Source organism: Argentina anserina, chromosome 3 (assembly GCF_933775445.1).
Source record: "Argentina anserina chromosome 3, drPotAnse1.1, whole genome shotgun sequence".
Lineage (NCBI taxonomy): Eukaryota > Viridiplantae > Streptophyta > Magnoliopsida > Rosales > Rosaceae > Argentina > Argentina anserina.
In genome coordinates, this window is record NC_065874.1 from 1161098 (window position 1) to 1178390 (window position 17293).

The window sequence follows — 17293 nt, forward strand, 5'->3', positions numbered from 1 at the left end:
AAATAGTATAAATAGGGGAATTAAAGAGAAAAATGGGGAGAAAAATCAAAAATTCGGATCTGTACTGTTCACCCCAAATCAATCCAGAAATTCTCTCTCTCGAGCAGGCGACTTTGGGCCGCCGGATCTCCATCGTCCAGCCACCATAGAGCGGCGCACCGGTCACGTTTGAAAGGTTGTTGCGTCCCCTGTTGATTGGTAGCATTGCTACCCGCCATCTCCCCTGTGAAATCCGGAAGTTCTCCTGAAAAAGCATATTTTGCCGAACTTCAACTCGTTGGATCTCCCTCATCCGGCAACCAATCGGTAAGATTCTTGTCTCATTTTGAAGGTCTCATTCCATGCTACAAACCCTCCAAAAGATTTAACCCAAATCGTTGTGTGCTAGGAGAATCGAATAAAAGAAATCCAAGGTTTTTAAATTGGAGCTTTTCGGTTTTTGTTAAATTGAAGCGTTTAGGCTCATAGTTAGACTTTATGATGAACTAGGAAGTTGTTAGGAATGTCATTTAGATTATGGTGGTGAAATTTGGTGGTCAAGTGTGACGGTCAGTGAACATTGGCGCCGCATGAATAGTACTGTGAACATTGTTCATGAACAATTACGGTGAACAGTACTCTGTAAACAGTAAAATATGGACAATGTTATGTGAACATTGTTCTGTAAACAGTAAATTTGAACAGTGTTTAGTAAAACATTAAAACATGAACAGTGTTTTATGAACAACATTTAGCTGTACTGAAATCATCACTTGATATTTTACGTATCATTTTCTTAGCATTTTATCATGCTCTTAGGTGACCGACGAAACGAGTGAGGAAATTACTTTCATTGCCGTGGAAGTTGCACGCGGGAAATTAGGTGAGTAAACCTCACAATGATCATGATTGAAGTAGTATTATAATTATTGAATTTAGTTTGAGTTTTCACCATAGTCGTTGCATCACTAGTTTATAAAAATTATTTTAAAAATATGTTTTGGTTTAAATTACATGAACTTGATCGTCTACGGTTCATGGATAAGTGAAATGGTATTTTAATAAATGATTTTGAAAAGGTTTTTGTGATTATGGATTATGGTAAATATGAGTAAATCTCACTATGACGAGCATATCCTTGGTGGTGACTCATATTTATGTTTTCTTAAAAAGATCGAACTATGACATGTATATAATATAGTGGGTGTGTGTATGTGTATAAAATGGTAAATACGATACATATATATGGGTTGCTATATTATACATTTCATGTTTATTGTGAGTGAGGATTGATGAATTATACATTTCTATTGGTTGTGTATTATTCAAGTCGACTGAGTCATGATGTGAACTCAGTTTCGATACACTGTTATGATAAGATGATTTCAATATACTTGAGATTGTTTTAGAATTTTCATGGCTTCAAATTTAAATTTTTATCATTCGAAATTCAAAGTCGTGACATGAGAGATGCTGATATTGCGAGAAAGAGAAGAGCTGGAGAGTGAAGCATGGGAATTAAGCAAGCCAAGGCTTTAATGTTTTGCTGAATGACTATATATTCATTGATTCCATATAATATGAGAATCGATCATATCTCAGATTATCAGTCAGACCCATTGCTATGTACATATTGAATCAACATTTTGCCAAGTCATTTGTCATGTTTCATTTTGTGTTGTTGTTTCTGTTGTTCTTCTTCTCTTCTTGTTTCGATTGAATTACCGTATGATTCATGATTTGGAGATATATAACCCTACCTTTGTTTTCTTTGCTTTGGACTGTTCTTCTAAATTGGTTCATTACACTTCCCAAGAACAGAGCTCAATCATTTGAATGTTGTTGCCTAACACTTAATTTTAGGGTCAGTTTTCATTTGTAATAATTTTTTTTTTACAATAAGCGTGCACATATTGGAATATACTTCTCATACTTCTTGATCGATAATGATGCTCAGTGATGGACTTGTTGGCATCGCATTTGCTGCTCTTCCCATACGCGTTTTTCTTTTTTCATTTTCAGACAATAGTTCTCTAAGTTTGACCACTGAACACATTCTCTGTTCCAAAAAATAAAGAATTATTCTAGGAGAATTACTATTATACCATTGTGTGTGTCTTAGTCTTAATAAGTTTCATGTTAGGAGATCGATTAACATCTCTGTAATAAATTAGGACTCTCAATCCTATGGGATTGTGGTTTTGTAATGCATATATATATGCCCTCATATCATTCAATAAAGACACAGTTATTTCATCTTGCATCACGTTATCACGCATTTTCCCCTAAAACCCTGAATTTTATAACCCTAGAAATATTTTTTTCTCCCGCCGGCCGCCTTTGTCTCCGGCCTCCGGCAACCTTCCCGTCGGCGACAGCTCCTGCTGCTCCTTGGCGCCTCTGCCTGCAGCCCCGCAACTCCGCAGGGTCTCCTCCGCATTCGCTCCGCAAATTCTAGATATTTTATAACGCTATTTGTTAGGTGTGTATACTAACTGCGCTATTTGTTAGAGTGGATTCAACATCAGAAACAACGCGTTTTCTCCTTTCCCTTTCTCCCTAGCCTACAGAGAACCCAACGGCCACCAACCTTCTCCCTTATCTATGGCCGAATCTAGATCTTTTGATCTGGATTTTGATTGTAGAGAAGGGGGAGGCTCCCATTTCCTTTCCCCTGTCTGTTTATTGGCAATTTTTCCTAGCTTTTCCTTAAGCTTCTCCCTCAACCAACCTCAATTTCTAGCCTCTCAGATCTCATCAGTTCTCTCTGATCCATCAGTTTCCTCCCCATCTTTGTTTATTATTTTCCTTCCTTCTTCTGTTTTCTGTTCTTCCTTTCGTTTTCCTCCAAATTTTCAATTTTTATACAGTATTAGGTCTCTCTCTCGTTCAACCATATTTTTGATGCCACAACACGCTTTTACTAGCTCCACTAGCTCTGCTCGGTTTTCTCCCTCCATTCTTTATGTTTTTTTTCTTTGTCGTGGTGAAGGAGCTTGTGTCTTTTCATCCAGTCAATGGCAAAAACGCGTTGTCGCTTATCTTATCGGGTCTGATCACCGTTGCTGGGGCTGGCCTTCCTTACCTCCGATTTCCTTTTTTCTTTTCTTTGGTTACGATACCATCAAACATCTTTTTGTTTGGTGGTCGCATGGCTGTGACTGAAGACCCTTTTATGGGCTATGAAGTTGGATCTATGGGGATCTCTTGTGTTCTTGGTGTTTCGTTTGGCTGGATTTTCCAGACGGCAGGAAATATGACGATCACTCTACGGGGTGTTTCAGCTAGTGTTGGCGGTGACATTACCTCCTTTTGGAGGCTGCTGTTTGGTTTATGTTGTTCCGGGTTGTTTGTTGGTTTATGTATTTCCTTTCATGTTTTGGTGTTGTTGTAATCGTGGCCCATTCTTGGATTTGTACTTATTGTGTTTATGGATGAAAGTTAGGTTTATTCGTTACATTTCTGTATAATCCATTTAGATTTGCAGAATATTCGAAATTGTTTAGATATAAGACCGATTGAATGAAATCCAGGTCTGATCCTCTTGAGAATCTGATGTACTAATGTTATTGCTTTTAATCTGTAGACTGCCACTTTTCCCTTTCTGTCTGTCACAATCAGGCTATCTATAAAAGTATGTCCTACTTAAGCGATGTGACATTTGCTCTGGCAAGGTAGGAGGATCATGTTCCTTTAAGGAATTCAAATAATGTTGTGGAGCTGTTGGAAATGAAGTAGGATATGGAGATGTTTAGTCACAAGGTGTCCAGAATAGGCTATATTCTTCATTGCCACCATGTTGGCTTTCTAATATCGCAGGCATTTGTTGTTGTAGCAGGAGAGATTTTCATCTCATATTCTCAAATGAACCTTCCATTAAGGCAAATATATATACACTAAAAACTACGTTATTCTTTTCTTGTAGGTCTGCATATTTGCCTATGGCCAAACAGGTTCTGGCAAAACATATACCATGATGGGAATTACAAGCAACTCAATTCTTCTAGCTCGAAAGTCGCAACCAAAGGTATCTGTGCCTCAGTTAATAGAGCAGATATTACAAACAAGTCAATTCTTGTAGCCTAGGCGCATGTACTAACTGTACTGTATCACCTGTATGTCTAATTCATATAGATCTGCAGACTATTCAAATAAAGTCATGGGATGAGCTGTTGAAAATGAAGAGAAGGTGGAGAAGTTTGATCACAAGGCGTCCAGAATAGGCCATCTACTTTATGCTGACCACAATAGTATTTTCACCCGGCCTCGAGTAATCTGCAAGTTGAGAAATTGCCTATGGTGAAGCGTCCTATGATGGAGGGTTGTCCTGTGGTGGCACATACCGGTTAGCTTCAATTCGTTTGCCATTAATGTAGAAGTGTCTCATCGCGACCAGGTTCGCTGCATCTTCAGAGTTGTAGAAGTAGAGGAACGCTTGCAGAGGAGCATGTCGGCCTTGAAACAGTACAAAATCCAAGCAGGGACCGCTGTGTGAACAAATTGGTGTTAAAAACACATGCCAAAGTTGTGTAGAACATAGTCAAAATGTGGGATCTTTACTTACAAATATGCGTGTACTTCTTCTTCAGATGGGTGCTCTTCATCCTGGAAGCTTATGCAGACTATTCTTTGATTTCTCGTCGCCGTATGATACCACTGAGGGTAAGCCCAGATAGATATACCATTGCAGATCTGAAAAAACATCTCCCCGCGGCCATTGAAGAGTGTATCAATAGTTAATGAGCCTGAAAATCTGATCCACGTGTGGTATCGAAGAATGTCAATCGACTCTATAAACTCATCAGTATCCAGCCACTGTATTCTGCAAAGGTTACAAATCAATGACTTGATCAGTTAGCGAAACTTAGTGGGATCGGATATATCAACTGTAGTTTGCTTCTCTACCATTTATGTACATTACAGTCATAATAGTCTGAGTAACCCCATATGTATCTAATGACCAAAACCCATAAAATTACTTCTGATTTCCCACTTGTAATTCATTAGCAACGAGATCATTAGTAAATCCCCAAAAAACAAAAGTGAAAAACGAAAACCCAGATAAGAAAATGACATAGATATCAGTCTCTAATCAGAAGTAGCGAATTTTTTACCATCTACTTAATCAAAAACAGGATGCAGTCTCTACCAAGCCAATTAAATATCCATGAGAGTAAACATTTCATCTTTTGCAATAGTAAATCAGGCCAGTAAATCCACGAAACGATACAGAGCAGAGTAAATGAACCGAAATTTTTTTACAGAAGATTAGGTTTGAGTTTGATTGCATTTACCATCTTCTTTAACTTTAATTGCAAAAATTACAGGATGCAGATTTTACTAAACATCAATTACCAAGAACAGTATACATTTCGTTTCTGCAAAAAGTAACAATCCAACCCAGAATCCGAAAAATTAGGCAGAGAAAATTATATTCAATTTTATAATCAAATTAACTTTAATTTCAATGAACAAGATGCAGTTTTTCTACTAAACCTACTAATTTACAATCTACTTAACTTTAATTACCAAGATTAGGCTGGTAAAAGTAGGAAGTAAAAAGACTCACATATCCCGAAAGAAAGCGAACAATTGTTGGAGAGTGGCGGCAGGGCCAACGAACTTGACCACCACACTGCGGTAGTTTACATCAAGAAACGTCGGAATCGGAGAAAGAAGCTGAGCCGGAGCCGGCAAGATTCCCCAAAGACTCGACACCGGAACAAGAAACCGCACCTCAGAGATCGGGATCGGCCGGACCATCGCCTCTCCGAGCTCCGGCGGAAGAGCGATTTCAGTCAGTGTACCACCGGCGGTGGGGTCAAAGATGAAGATTGCATTGACGGGGATCATCGGAACTAAGTCGCCGCCGTGGCCTAGGGGGGAGAGTACTAGCGGATGATCAAGGCGGTAGAAGATGAAGGGACGGGTGCGGTCGTGCTCGACGAAGCACAGGCGGCTGGGGCGCCAGATGGGGAGGCCGACGAAGGCCCCCGGCGCCTGAGCGAATGGGCTGACCATGAAATTTCAGCGGAGAACCACCGGAATGTTCATCATCGGAATGTTCATCGGAATTGTGTGAAGTAAAATTGGAGGGGGGTTCTTTTACAGAAGCTAAACCGCCTTTATAATCGAAGCGAGCAAATAAGCGGGAAGAGCTTCGCACGTGCGGCAGTTTGTTACGAGCAATGAGCTTTCTCGTGAGCGTGCGGGAGTTTGTTACGAACGCTGAGCTGGCGGGATTTCCACGTGCGAGCGTGGGGGAGTTCGTTACGACTTGGGAACACGGAGCTGAGCGAGCTTCTCACGTGTGAGCGTGACCCTCCGAATATATCATGTAATTTGTATGTGAATTGAAACTATGTACTTGAAAACGTGCACTTTGATGACCATGCTCTCTTATTTTTGATCTAGGTAACTTCATGCTCTTTTGAATTCTGGGTTTCAAGTTTAAGTAATAAATCACTGGAAATTGAGCATTGTCATTCTCGGACTATAATCGTTGACGGAACTAGGAATCATGAATCTGTTACGGTTTTATCAAATTCTTCGCTCCTCAAAATATTACCTTGAACGAATCATCCAACTTGAAAATACATTAACGTCCATGGTGAGCACTTGGGAAGAATCTTGGCTTGAAGGGATGCGATGATGATCGTCCGAAGGGGCCACAATCAATACTGCAAATCTAGTTTCTTTCATTTTCTTTTGTTGGGCGTGCGGGGTGGAATTTTTTGTTGTTGGAACACAACAGCCTCTAAGGCTCTAAGCTTGGGGCATAATTCTTTGCTGTATGAAAATGGATTTGTTAATTAAATTTTTTTTTTTTTACAAAAAAAGCACTGAATTGCAGGACATCAAATTATTTAGATGACACATGGATACACCTTATGAATATAGACACACGATCTGGTTTCATTCGCATAAATTGTGTCAGTTTATTTCAATTTCGTGGAGCTTTCATTCCATCATTGATTGTTAGTAGCAAAATGGAATACTTGTTTTTCTCGTTTGACAATTTGAATTAGCAAAGCCATACCACCACAACGAAATCCTTCAACTCGATCTCTGCATGCTTATTACATTAACGAGAAAGCAAAACAGTTGGTGTCTTCTAGACTGGTGTCACCCTTTCATTCTGAATTTATCACACACAAAAAACACTAATTGCTTTCCTAAGCTATGTCCCAATTTTTGGATCTTCATTCTCTTTGCCCTTGAGGACACCGCAGAGTAAGGGAATATGTCATCCAGAAGTACTGTTACTATGAACATTCTTAACTTTGATCAACTCAGACAATCCTGGAAGTGTCTCTCTCTATATTAGCAGGTTTGGTGTAGGTTCCATTTGTGTATATGTAGCCTTCGGCGCCTTCGTCGGTCGCGACGATCTTGAAGATGAGGAAGACGAAGACGAAGACTTGACCTTTTTCCGCTTTGATTTCTTGGGAGCATTTGCAAGATCATTAGGAGGAAGATCTATCAAGTTGGTTGATGGCTGGCGCATGGAATGCTCAAAATCTGTCAACAAAGATTGACAAAACAACAACCAAAGGTGAGCTCAAGCTAGTATTGAAGTGATCCCAACTCCAAATGCCACAATCTACAATAAATTGTCCACACCAAAACTAGATTTAACACTACAACTACACCAAAATGAATCATAGATGTGCAAACCTTACCATCCTAATGTAACATCACGTTACAAATGATCTGAAACTAAACCATGCCACTAATCAACTGAACCATAAGAATTGAATTCATTAGCTGCATTACTCTATCAATCTAAGATCCATTGATACAATAATCCCACCAATATATAATAGCTATAAAACAATTAAGCCAAATGTAAGAATGTTGATAGTGCTATAGTCCTCAGGACCACCATTACCAAGAACTAGCTAGAGTTTTGTAAAGGGCCACGAGCTATACCATATTCCTCCATGTAGGAAAGCGCTCTCTCGTGACAGAACAGCCAAGCCCTCCAGTTGGGGCAAAGAATCTTGAGAACTTTTCCATACCTTATTGGCATCTATGACCAATAAACTAGAACAGACTAATTCCATTTCTGCTAAAACTATTTAGCCCGTGAGAAAAAAAGACCCCACTTATAGTTGTCTGTTTAGAGTATTCATATAGCACAATCGCACATGATACAAGGCCATACTATACTGGAACATACGGACATCACCTTCAAATTATTCATACGACACCTAAGGCCCCAACCATCAGTTTTTGCATTATTTATTTATTTTACCCAACCTTACATACTAGCTATACATGCATCAATGGAAGAAATATCGGAAACTCATGATGAAGATGATCATACCTTGACAGGCCCAAGGGGAGGCAGCCATGCTGCTGGAGGAGTCCCTTCGATCATCGGTGTTATTGCGACCCAGTGTTGAGAAATCAGGTGGATTTTTGAATTCATTCATCTGCAAACAACAAATGAAGCAGTTAAGAAATGAAAGAACATGTTTTTGTTAGTACACAAAAGTGTAATCAAGAATGAAATTGAAGAAAGATCATTGATTTGTTAATGTTAACGCCACCTACCCAGCTCGGTGCACTATCAGACGGACCATCCCACCCAATGTGAGCTACATGTTTCACATCTGTTGGGAACCCAATTTCCATTTCACGCTCCTTCACAACTACAACAACAACAACCATTCTCCCATTTAGCCCCAGATCATCATGAAAACAAAGCTTTTTCATAGATATACAAGGCAAGCAAACACCAAACTTGAGTTACAGATACATGATAGAGCAAGTAGTCACCAAATATCTGAGAGATGTATCTGAAAATCTTGGCCATTGTCGAATCTAGAAGCCGAAATTGCCCCAAATGCAACAGCTCCTTGAAGGATGAAGGAAGCAGGCACCAGAAATAAAGATTGGGGAGATGTGATGTTGATGATGCACCTCTTGCCTGCCAGAAAATTTAATGTACTTAATGTGCATTTGCTTAAAAACGATCTTGAGATGAGAAAAAAAGGATGAGGGCGGAATCAAGTAAGTTCATTGCATGTGATGGAACTTTCTAATACCTATGAATGAGGATTGGTATCTGATATATATGGAATACAACACAGATTTCATTGAGGAAAACACAATATGGATTCCAATAATCATGTAAAATCAGAGAGTGCATTTGCGGACCCTGTATATCAATCAGCATTAATTACATGAAATAGAGATATCTAATTTATTAACTTACCTTAATAAGAGGATGATTTAGGATGGTACGAAATATGAAGATTGATTAGAGAAAAAGCAACTTCTCCTTCACATCACACCAAGGTAGCCTATTACCTCCACGCTCCATCTTTATCTTCAACTACTCTTGAAGCTCTAAATGAAGCTCGAAAGAACTAGCTCTAATTAAAACCTCAAAAACAACAAAGAAAACCCAGAGAGAATAAGTGTGATGAAAATGGAGAGGGAACCAGTAGTTTGACACTTTCAAAGAGAAAGAAACAGAGCTGAAGGAGAAGAGGGTCTAACAGAAAAAGAGAAGAAGAAGAGGTGGGTGGGATTGGATAACAAATAATGGGAAACCTCAAAAACAGATTAAGGGTGTGAAAGAATAGAGTGGAACAGAAATTGGGTGGTTCTGGTTTGGTGCATATTTTGGTTTTGTTTTTGCTTTCGAGAGGCTTCCAAAAATGCAAGAGTCTTCTCTCTGAAAAATGCAAGACCCTTCCAAAAATGCAACAGATACTTAAATTGCGGTTGAGAGAATCAGAGACACACAGAGAGAGAAGCTGGTTATTTGTTTGGTGCAGTCTATCTGACCATAGACCAACTTTCAAAGCTGTTTGGACCTTTGTGCTTAGTCTATATACAATTATACATTGCTTACCCCTGTGTTAAGTTTGGTTTTTAGCATTAAACATAATTTGCCTCTTTGGTCTAATTTTTGTCTAATCAATGTCACCATTTTTTTTTTCTCAAAATTTCAGTCGTTCTTGTTCGAGTTTACCCTAAGTTTTGCCGTATGAAGTTGAAGACCCACAACATTTATAATTTTGGGAGCTATGACAATACGTACATTCAATATTGATATTTAATAGTTTAAAAGAGCGTAAAACTAATGTCGGTCCAAACTATTAGTAACTCGAGAAGGTTTAATTTATAGTTTAATGTAAAATAGCTAAACTCTATCATTGAGACAATGTCTAAACGAAACAGGTAACGAGCTTTAAATGATAATAGGGCAAAAAGGATAATACATTCTATAATGAACCTTTCCTTTTATTTTTTTCTGAAAATAAAATAATCACAATCTTTCCTTCAATAGCTAAAGATTATTAAATATAATTGTTCAACCAGATCATAAACTTCTCATCCAGCTGGGTATGAGCTCTCATTTTTTTATTCTAACATTCAGATGTCATACCCTGATTAACAATTAGAGGAGAAAATTTGTCTTCCCTTTTTTAATCTCTTTTGTTAAATAGATGTTCATGCATGTACTATTCTATGCTCACCAAACTTTGGGTCGGAATCATGCTGTCCTTTATTGGAAATTATCGGATATATATATATATATATATATATATATATATGGCTTAGCTGTTTATAGATAACATGTTACAGTATTATGATTGTTGGAAGCACGTTTATTCTGGGTTGTTTAATCCTTCCAATTATAAGAACACAATCTAAAGCTATATGGGAATGTGGTGTTGCTTACCTTTCGACAATTCCGGGTCTAATTTTTTCTATTTCTTAGCAAAGGAGATCCCCAACATTATCCTCCACATACTTTGTGTATCAGAATCTGGAAGATTATTGAATTGTTAATGATTCATTGAAACTAGATTTTGATAAGTACACTACTCATTGAAAACGATCCAAGTCAGTTTTAATTTGTTGATACTTGCTATATTTGAACATGAGATTTACAGCCGTTTTATGCCATAATTTTAAGGTTAATCAACTTATCAGTTCAACTGAAAAGGGTAACAATTGATCAAAATGTTATTACTTATTTATTGAAATGTAGAACAAAATAAGATAGAACGAGCCACAAATGATCACAGTCCGGTAGGTAAAAGAAACCCCGGTGGACTTCAACCATGACCCACCTTGTATAAGCCCAGAAACAGTGAAACTTGGGCCCCTGATGCGGTTTTAATGACAAGGTACCCGGCCCAAGTCACTCTCTTGCTAGTACCCGCCCCGGGTCCACTATTTGCATATTCAGTTATTCACCTTAGTTTAGTGTTTTCAGAGCACAGTCTCCACTCCATACAGACCATCCAGTCGGATCAATGTGGTCACCAATGGTAGATTGCATCACAACAGTCCTAGAGTATTCCTTCCACGGACGGCCTAAGTAAGACCGGACGGTCCCTTTCACCGGCTCTAAGTCGGAACTTGCGATTACTTCACACTTTTGTATGGAAGTTCCGGTGTTTTGGTTAGGGTCCGTCCGACCTTGTGCCGTGACCATGTTGTTTTGGCCATTCGCTGGCTTTCGCGCCACGATCTTACAGTTTTGAAATACTACGGCGGCATTTCCAAATATGAAGTCTACAATACCTGAAGAAGGATAGAGAAATGTGTTGGGAAAACTAGCCACTAGGATTCACAAACATTTCAAGGTAACAAACATAAAGTTGACAAGAAGACCTGTTATCTACGAGTCTCGGACGAACTGCCTGTTGGAGTGAGTATACAGGGTGTCTTGGTAAGCGTCAATCCGACACCGGTTTATCACAGATTGATCGGCTCCAACACGAAGTGCAACAGCTTGGTGCTGTGCCGGTCCAGCAGTGTTTTGGATCCAAATGTCTTGAGCTATGAATCCGTCACCAACGGCAGCTGCATTGGAAGATAAGGATTGACATGTGCTCAGTAAAACTTGAGTGTCCCTATTGTTAGACTAAACTTCTCTAAACTTGAGATATTACCAACCAAATTCGTAATATTAAACAATTACTTGCCTCACAAGTAAGTTGTTGAATAATGAAACAACAAGAAAAGAAATCGGCCTTATAAACATGTAAGTTGAGCTTCTAAGTTCTTACCTAGAGATGCAGAATTGAAAGTGGTTGATCCATCAACAACATTGAGGCTACCAGTGATGATTGTTTTATCCATGCCATCTCCAACAATCATCAAGGTCTTCTTGTTCTTCACAACCTCAACATTTCCTTATAGGTTGCCTTTTTCACATAAATGACATACCTGGTTGTGCTCTTATCTGGTGCGGCTGCCACTGCTTCTTTCAGTCTTGTATTTCCCACTCCCATCTTTTGCCACTACAACATTAGCCTCAACTCCTTTCTGAAAATCCCTCAATAATCCTGTCCATGTTGACATCCATCAGCTTCACACAGTCGACAAGAGCAGCTCGATCTTTAGGATCATTGATCCTAGCATAAGCATCTTTCGCCGTCTCAAGGGCCTTCTGCAAGTGTGGTGTGGATTCCTCTAGGAGCCCTTGTAGTATAGTAGATCAACAGCAGCACTCATGCCTCCAGTAGGAGAATCAGTGGAGCTGGTTTTGATCAAAACTTGGATGGAAACAAGTGCGATCAAGCTTACAATTGCAGCTAAGGAGAGAACTAGATAGAGAAATTTGCGGCGAGTAGCAGCTTTGGGAGCATCAAACAGAGGCTGCTGGATTGCCATTCTTGCTTGTAGCTAATTGATTAAGCTCTCCCTTGCCTATTTCTCTTGTCCTATAGCCCTTAAATAGAGTAATACGCAACAAGTTGTGCTAGAAGTTTATTAAACTAAGCTGAGATGATAATGTATCTAAATGTGAAAGTGTGTGTCATTATGAAAAGAGTTAAGGTCTAAATCGGCTGTGAAGAGATTCTTCGAACATTTGTTATATACAATTTTGTGCATAAATGTTCATTGTTTCCGGATAAGGCTTAAGACAGCAAGCGATGGTGGATTTTGACATTATGAGACTATCTTTCACTTTGAGCTCTACTGCAATTTGTAGCTTATTCTAAAGCTTCTTTGTGTTATTGCAATCATTGTATATAGGAAAAGAGAAAGCAATGTTCAATAGTTGGTTGACAATTATGTGGAAAATTTAGTGCTGGTTATAAGATAGTGACATCCTTTTTATTTTTCTACACCAGTGGAATCTCCATTCACGTTTTTTGCAGCTCCTGAAATGATACTTTCCAGCCCTCGAACAATTTTATTCTCTTGTATGATTACTTTAGAAAAAGAGAAATTGGTCCAGTTGCTCAATCAAAACATGGGGCTTTGCTGGTTTGATCTAGTTGTTGAGGTTCATACCAAGAGACTATTAGAAACTGGAAGCAAAACTCATTGTAACCTAAGGACAAATCAATTGGCAACTATTGAGAAACTCGTTGGTATGAACATTCATACGCTCCCTCTCGTTTTCCTTTATGACTGGTATGTACAGATTTGCTCATATACTAATTAGTTTTGAAGCGCCGAACTCCTCATCTCATTGATATCTGAATAGTCATTAGTACACAGACAACTACACATTAGTACATAACGAAGAACTTGTAGAGTTCTTGACAGTTTGGTTACTTCTGTGATAAGTTATTTCGTCATTGATATCCCATAAAAATATACTGATGCCGACATCGAATGTGATTGTGATCAGCAAACGAATGGTTCATTGGCAAAGTCTCTCATAGAAATAATATATTTGGCTTAAAAGCTTCCATTGTATTGACAAATATGTTCCTGTTCTGGATTATGAGCTGATTAATAGTATAACAGATAAAAATCAGCTATATTATAGGAAGGCATAGAATGAAATGTTTCCATATCTTTGTCGAACACATTTATTCCTTCATTTGTGAGTAACGACAATAACATTTAAGCAGTAAGTTGCAGAAATCCAATGGTAGAGTTTGAACAAATTTTAACCATAATTCAGACGAAATATATCATTCTGGACAAAAAAGCTTCCTTGTGGAGTTGGAATCAAGTGGAACATCTGCAAGAGTACAACATCATTTTAATGTAAACACATGTTGTGTACAATAGTAACTGTAAAGAGTCATGCAAATTATAACCTGGCTAAATCTGAGGAGGTGTTCTTCCCCCGGTAATTGGAGGCTGCCGCTGACAAAGACCACAATGCCACCGGATGTCGATGATGGCTGAGAATCGATAGTGCTGATCAGATGCTTGCATTGATCGAAAGGTAACTGATTAAGCTTTGCAGCTATATCCTCAGCCCCGAAAATTTTTTGGCCCTCAAAGCTCAACATAGAGGTTGGTTGATATAGAGTAGAAAGGGAAGCTCTATTACTGTCGAAAAGAAGGTAATAATGATCCACAAATGCCCTTCCCACCATATCAACTTGTTCTTCCATTTCTTCTAGCACAGCTCCTTCTCTGTTTGATCTGCTTCTTCGCCTCAGAAGCACTCACAACTGGAAGATAAGGAAGATGGAACTGCCGAAAAAGTGCATAACATGTCACTAGGACGCCTCTTAATTAGTATTAGATGACAATCAAGCCCTTGAACCTTAAGCTTTGTAGCTGCAAAAGGGTTGCAAATTGGCGATACTCAGGGATAGTAGGGTAAATCACTAAATTGGACGATTTGAAATGGGGAATCAACACTGCTGTATTTCTACGTCTTGTGGAGCTTTAGATTGTGCCGAAAGTATGGCATCTTATACTTTCCTGAACGACCATTCTTTCGCACAGAGAAAGCTTTTCTTTACCATCTGCACTAAGTTAACTCCATATTAACAAAAAACAACGAATGTGCGTATATATAGAAAGTACTTAGAATAAACATTACAAGACCCCATATTTCTTCTAATAAACTACATATCATATGCCTGATTTTATTCAAATGTAGGTGTAAATAGGACGGGAATTTGTCATGTTAGTTTGGCTTGCCTACTGGGGTTGCCATAAATTTCAAAGGCGAATCGGCTCGTTCCCCATCCTACAGGTAAATGAACTTATTTAGAAATGTTCCCAGCTATAATATGGAGTCAACTCTCATCTATGTAACTAGCTTGTGGTAGTAAATCGAACTAAATGCCTGGACATCAGAGCATATAAAAGATATCTTCAATTCCCAGAAGATACTATAAACACTAGTACATATACACAACAAACGAACGGCAAGGCGAGATAGTGAAACAGCAAAATAATGTGCTAGATATGCGAGCATGCACCCAACACTAAGCATACTCGAGCACCCAGAAGTGTGACACTGCTCGAGACCAAAGGCGCAGAATACAAGAAATAGACCTTCCACACACTGAAGGTACAATTTCTTCGCGAAGTTAGTTACTAGCTAGGCAATGCTAGGTGACTAGCTCTACCCCCAACTTCGCTACCAGAAAGGGCCAGCAAATTCCCAAACAAGTTCCAATAGTCAGATTCCAAAACATAGGCAGGAATACAGTCAACATTGCTAAAAGAAATCTTGAAACTATAAATCATGTCACTGGCTAATCTAAAGCCTCTCAAGCTGGGAGTTCCTCTCCTCCAACTGTCTTTCATATGGACTGAAGTATCTTTGTCAATGGTTCCCTTTGCATTGGTATAAAACCACCCACAGCCTCATAAACTTTATGCTTTCTTAAACCCTATAGCTACAATTTGTTTCAATGAACATGTATGAATTCCAGTACTTCCTATCATGATTTAACTGAATGGTATTGTATTCAAGCACACAAAACCAAAAGCTAGCATAAGTAGACTACATTCCACTAGTCCGGGGTCAAAATTATAAGCATCTGACCATGAACCAAGCAGCCCTCATGAAACGAGTAGTAAAACATCGGTCATACAGAGAAGAAACAACAGTGTGCAAGGCATACTCATTTACACATACTGATAAGCTAACACCAGAAAGCATATAACTTTGAGAGCTACTCAGAGCCTAAGACGACATAAATAAACAGACAGAGCACATAACCAGCATCATAAACCGCAAAGCATGTTACCAAAATCATAAAGTCTAGTAACACATAGTTTCTAAGTAAGTAGTAACACATAGTTCTTAAGTATTTAAACATAATGTAAACCCTGCAGGCCGCCAAAGACAGCATTATAACATATCAAAATGTTCCGAATTCATTCTCAAAGTCTAAAACCATAAACGCAAGTCACCTTTTCGTATAGAACCACATTCAGTGAGTCCTCACCGAGCTCATTTCCAGCTCGTAGGCCAGAAAGCATGTATCCCATACCCTGTCTTCCAGTTATCCAAATACACCACCTTCTTCACAGCCCAAAACGACACCACCAGCGCCGCGAGCATAACAACACGCTGCACATTCAAATTCCTCACTCTCACAAGCACCCTAGTCGAAAATGCCAGCAGCAGCCCGACAATGGTGTACAAGAATCCAATGGCGAACCCCTCTGTTCCTAGCTGCATTCCTGAGCCCTGGTAAAAGAAGATCAGCTTGTTCGGATCGTTCCGGTCGGCCAAGAACATCGGCATCTTCCTGATAATGTTGTGCATTGCACCACTAACACTGAAGAAGTAGACGAAAACGGCGCCGCTGAGCCAAACCCTGGGATCATGAACAAGTGTTTTTCCGGTGAGGATCTTCTTCACGATGAACGGAGTCCAGATCAGGAAGGCCATGACCGCGAGGATGATCTGGTTGCGGGAGAACATCGGCGGCCGGTGGATCGGTCCGACGGTGAGCTTTGTCTTGGACTCGATGAACTCGGACATTGACTCGGCGAGTCGGGAGAAGTCGCCCTGCTCCATCTGGACGGAGTCTTTCGGGCTGTGGGCCGGCCCGACGAGGCGGATGTGGGGCAGGGAGTTGACGCCGAACTGGGCGAAGGAGGCTTGGGAGTCTTGGAATTCGATGTCGGCGAAGAACAGCTTGGAGGAGGCGGCGTTGTTGGAGATGAAGGAGGCGGCGACGAGGGTGAACTCGCGGCGGAGGTCGGAGAGGTGGAGCTCCGGCTTATCATGGAGCTTGGCGGCGTCGAAAAAGATGAGGAGGGAGTAGGGGCGGCGGGCGGCGGCGGCGGAGGTGAGGAAGCGGGCGACGGTGTGGTCCGTGAGGCGGATCACGCCGGAGGGGGATCGGGATTGGAGCGATTGGAGCTCCGAGACGAGGTCCGAATCGGCGGCGGCGAGAGAGAGGAGGCTGCAAAGGAGGAGGAGGAGGGGTAGTTTGGGAATTGGAGACATTGTTCTCCTCATTTTTGCAGATGAGGAAATCTTAGGGTTTCTGATTTTGTGAGGAAGAAGAAGAAGACTTGGATTTTTGAGTGTTGACTGTTGACTTTTTGGTAACCCGTACGACATGTCGTTTTTCTTCAATAGTTTCTTTTATCACTCAAATTTGGATTG

The 17293-nt window shown here is 39.9% G+C and overlaps 3 protein-coding genes and 1 pseudogene across 3 annotated transcripts; all 4 read right to left on the reverse strand.

Annotated features, from left to right (window-relative positions):
• Positions 1-6980: 6980 nt before the first annotated feature.
• LOC126785803 (CRIB domain-containing protein RIC10-like) lies at positions 6981-9726 on the reverse strand. The gene is made up of 5 exons (XM_050511457.1): positions 9203-9726; positions 8764-8914; positions 8539-8636; positions 8309-8417; positions 6981-7500 (listed from the first exon to the last, which is right to left on the reverse strand). Exons 2-5 carry the CDS (start codon positions 8798-8800, stop codon positions 7298-7300), a joined length of 447 nt encoding a protein of 148 aa, XP_050367414.1. The 5' UTR covers positions 8801-8914; positions 9203-9726; the 3' UTR covers positions 6981-7297.
• A 1245-nt stretch (positions 9727-10971) lies between these two features.
• LOC126789540 (pectinesterase/pectinesterase inhibitor 18-like) lies at positions 10972-12704 on the reverse strand (annotated as a pseudogene).
• Positions 12705-13740: 1036 nt separating this feature from the next.
• On the reverse strand, positions 13741-14365 carry LOC126785805 (nuclear transport factor 2B-like). The gene is made up of 2 exons (XM_050511459.1): positions 14016-14365; positions 13741-13936 (listed from the first exon to the last, which is right to left on the reverse strand). Exons 1-2 carry the CDS (start codon positions 14316-14318, stop codon positions 13862-13864), a joined length of 378 nt encoding a protein of 125 aa, XP_050367416.1. The 5' UTR covers positions 14319-14365; the 3' UTR covers positions 13741-13861.
• Positions 14366-15892: 1527 nt separating this feature from the next.
• On the reverse strand, positions 15893-17281 carry LOC126785793 (probable dolichyl-diphosphooligosaccharide--protein glycosyltransferase subunit 3). Its single transcript, XM_050511440.1, has one exon. The coding sequence runs from the start codon at positions 17246-17248 to the stop codon at positions 16124-16126; it is 1125 nt and encodes a 374-aa protein (XP_050367397.1). The 5' UTR covers positions 17249-17281; the 3' UTR covers positions 15893-16123.
• Between the last annotated feature and the right edge of the window lie 12 nt (positions 17282-17293).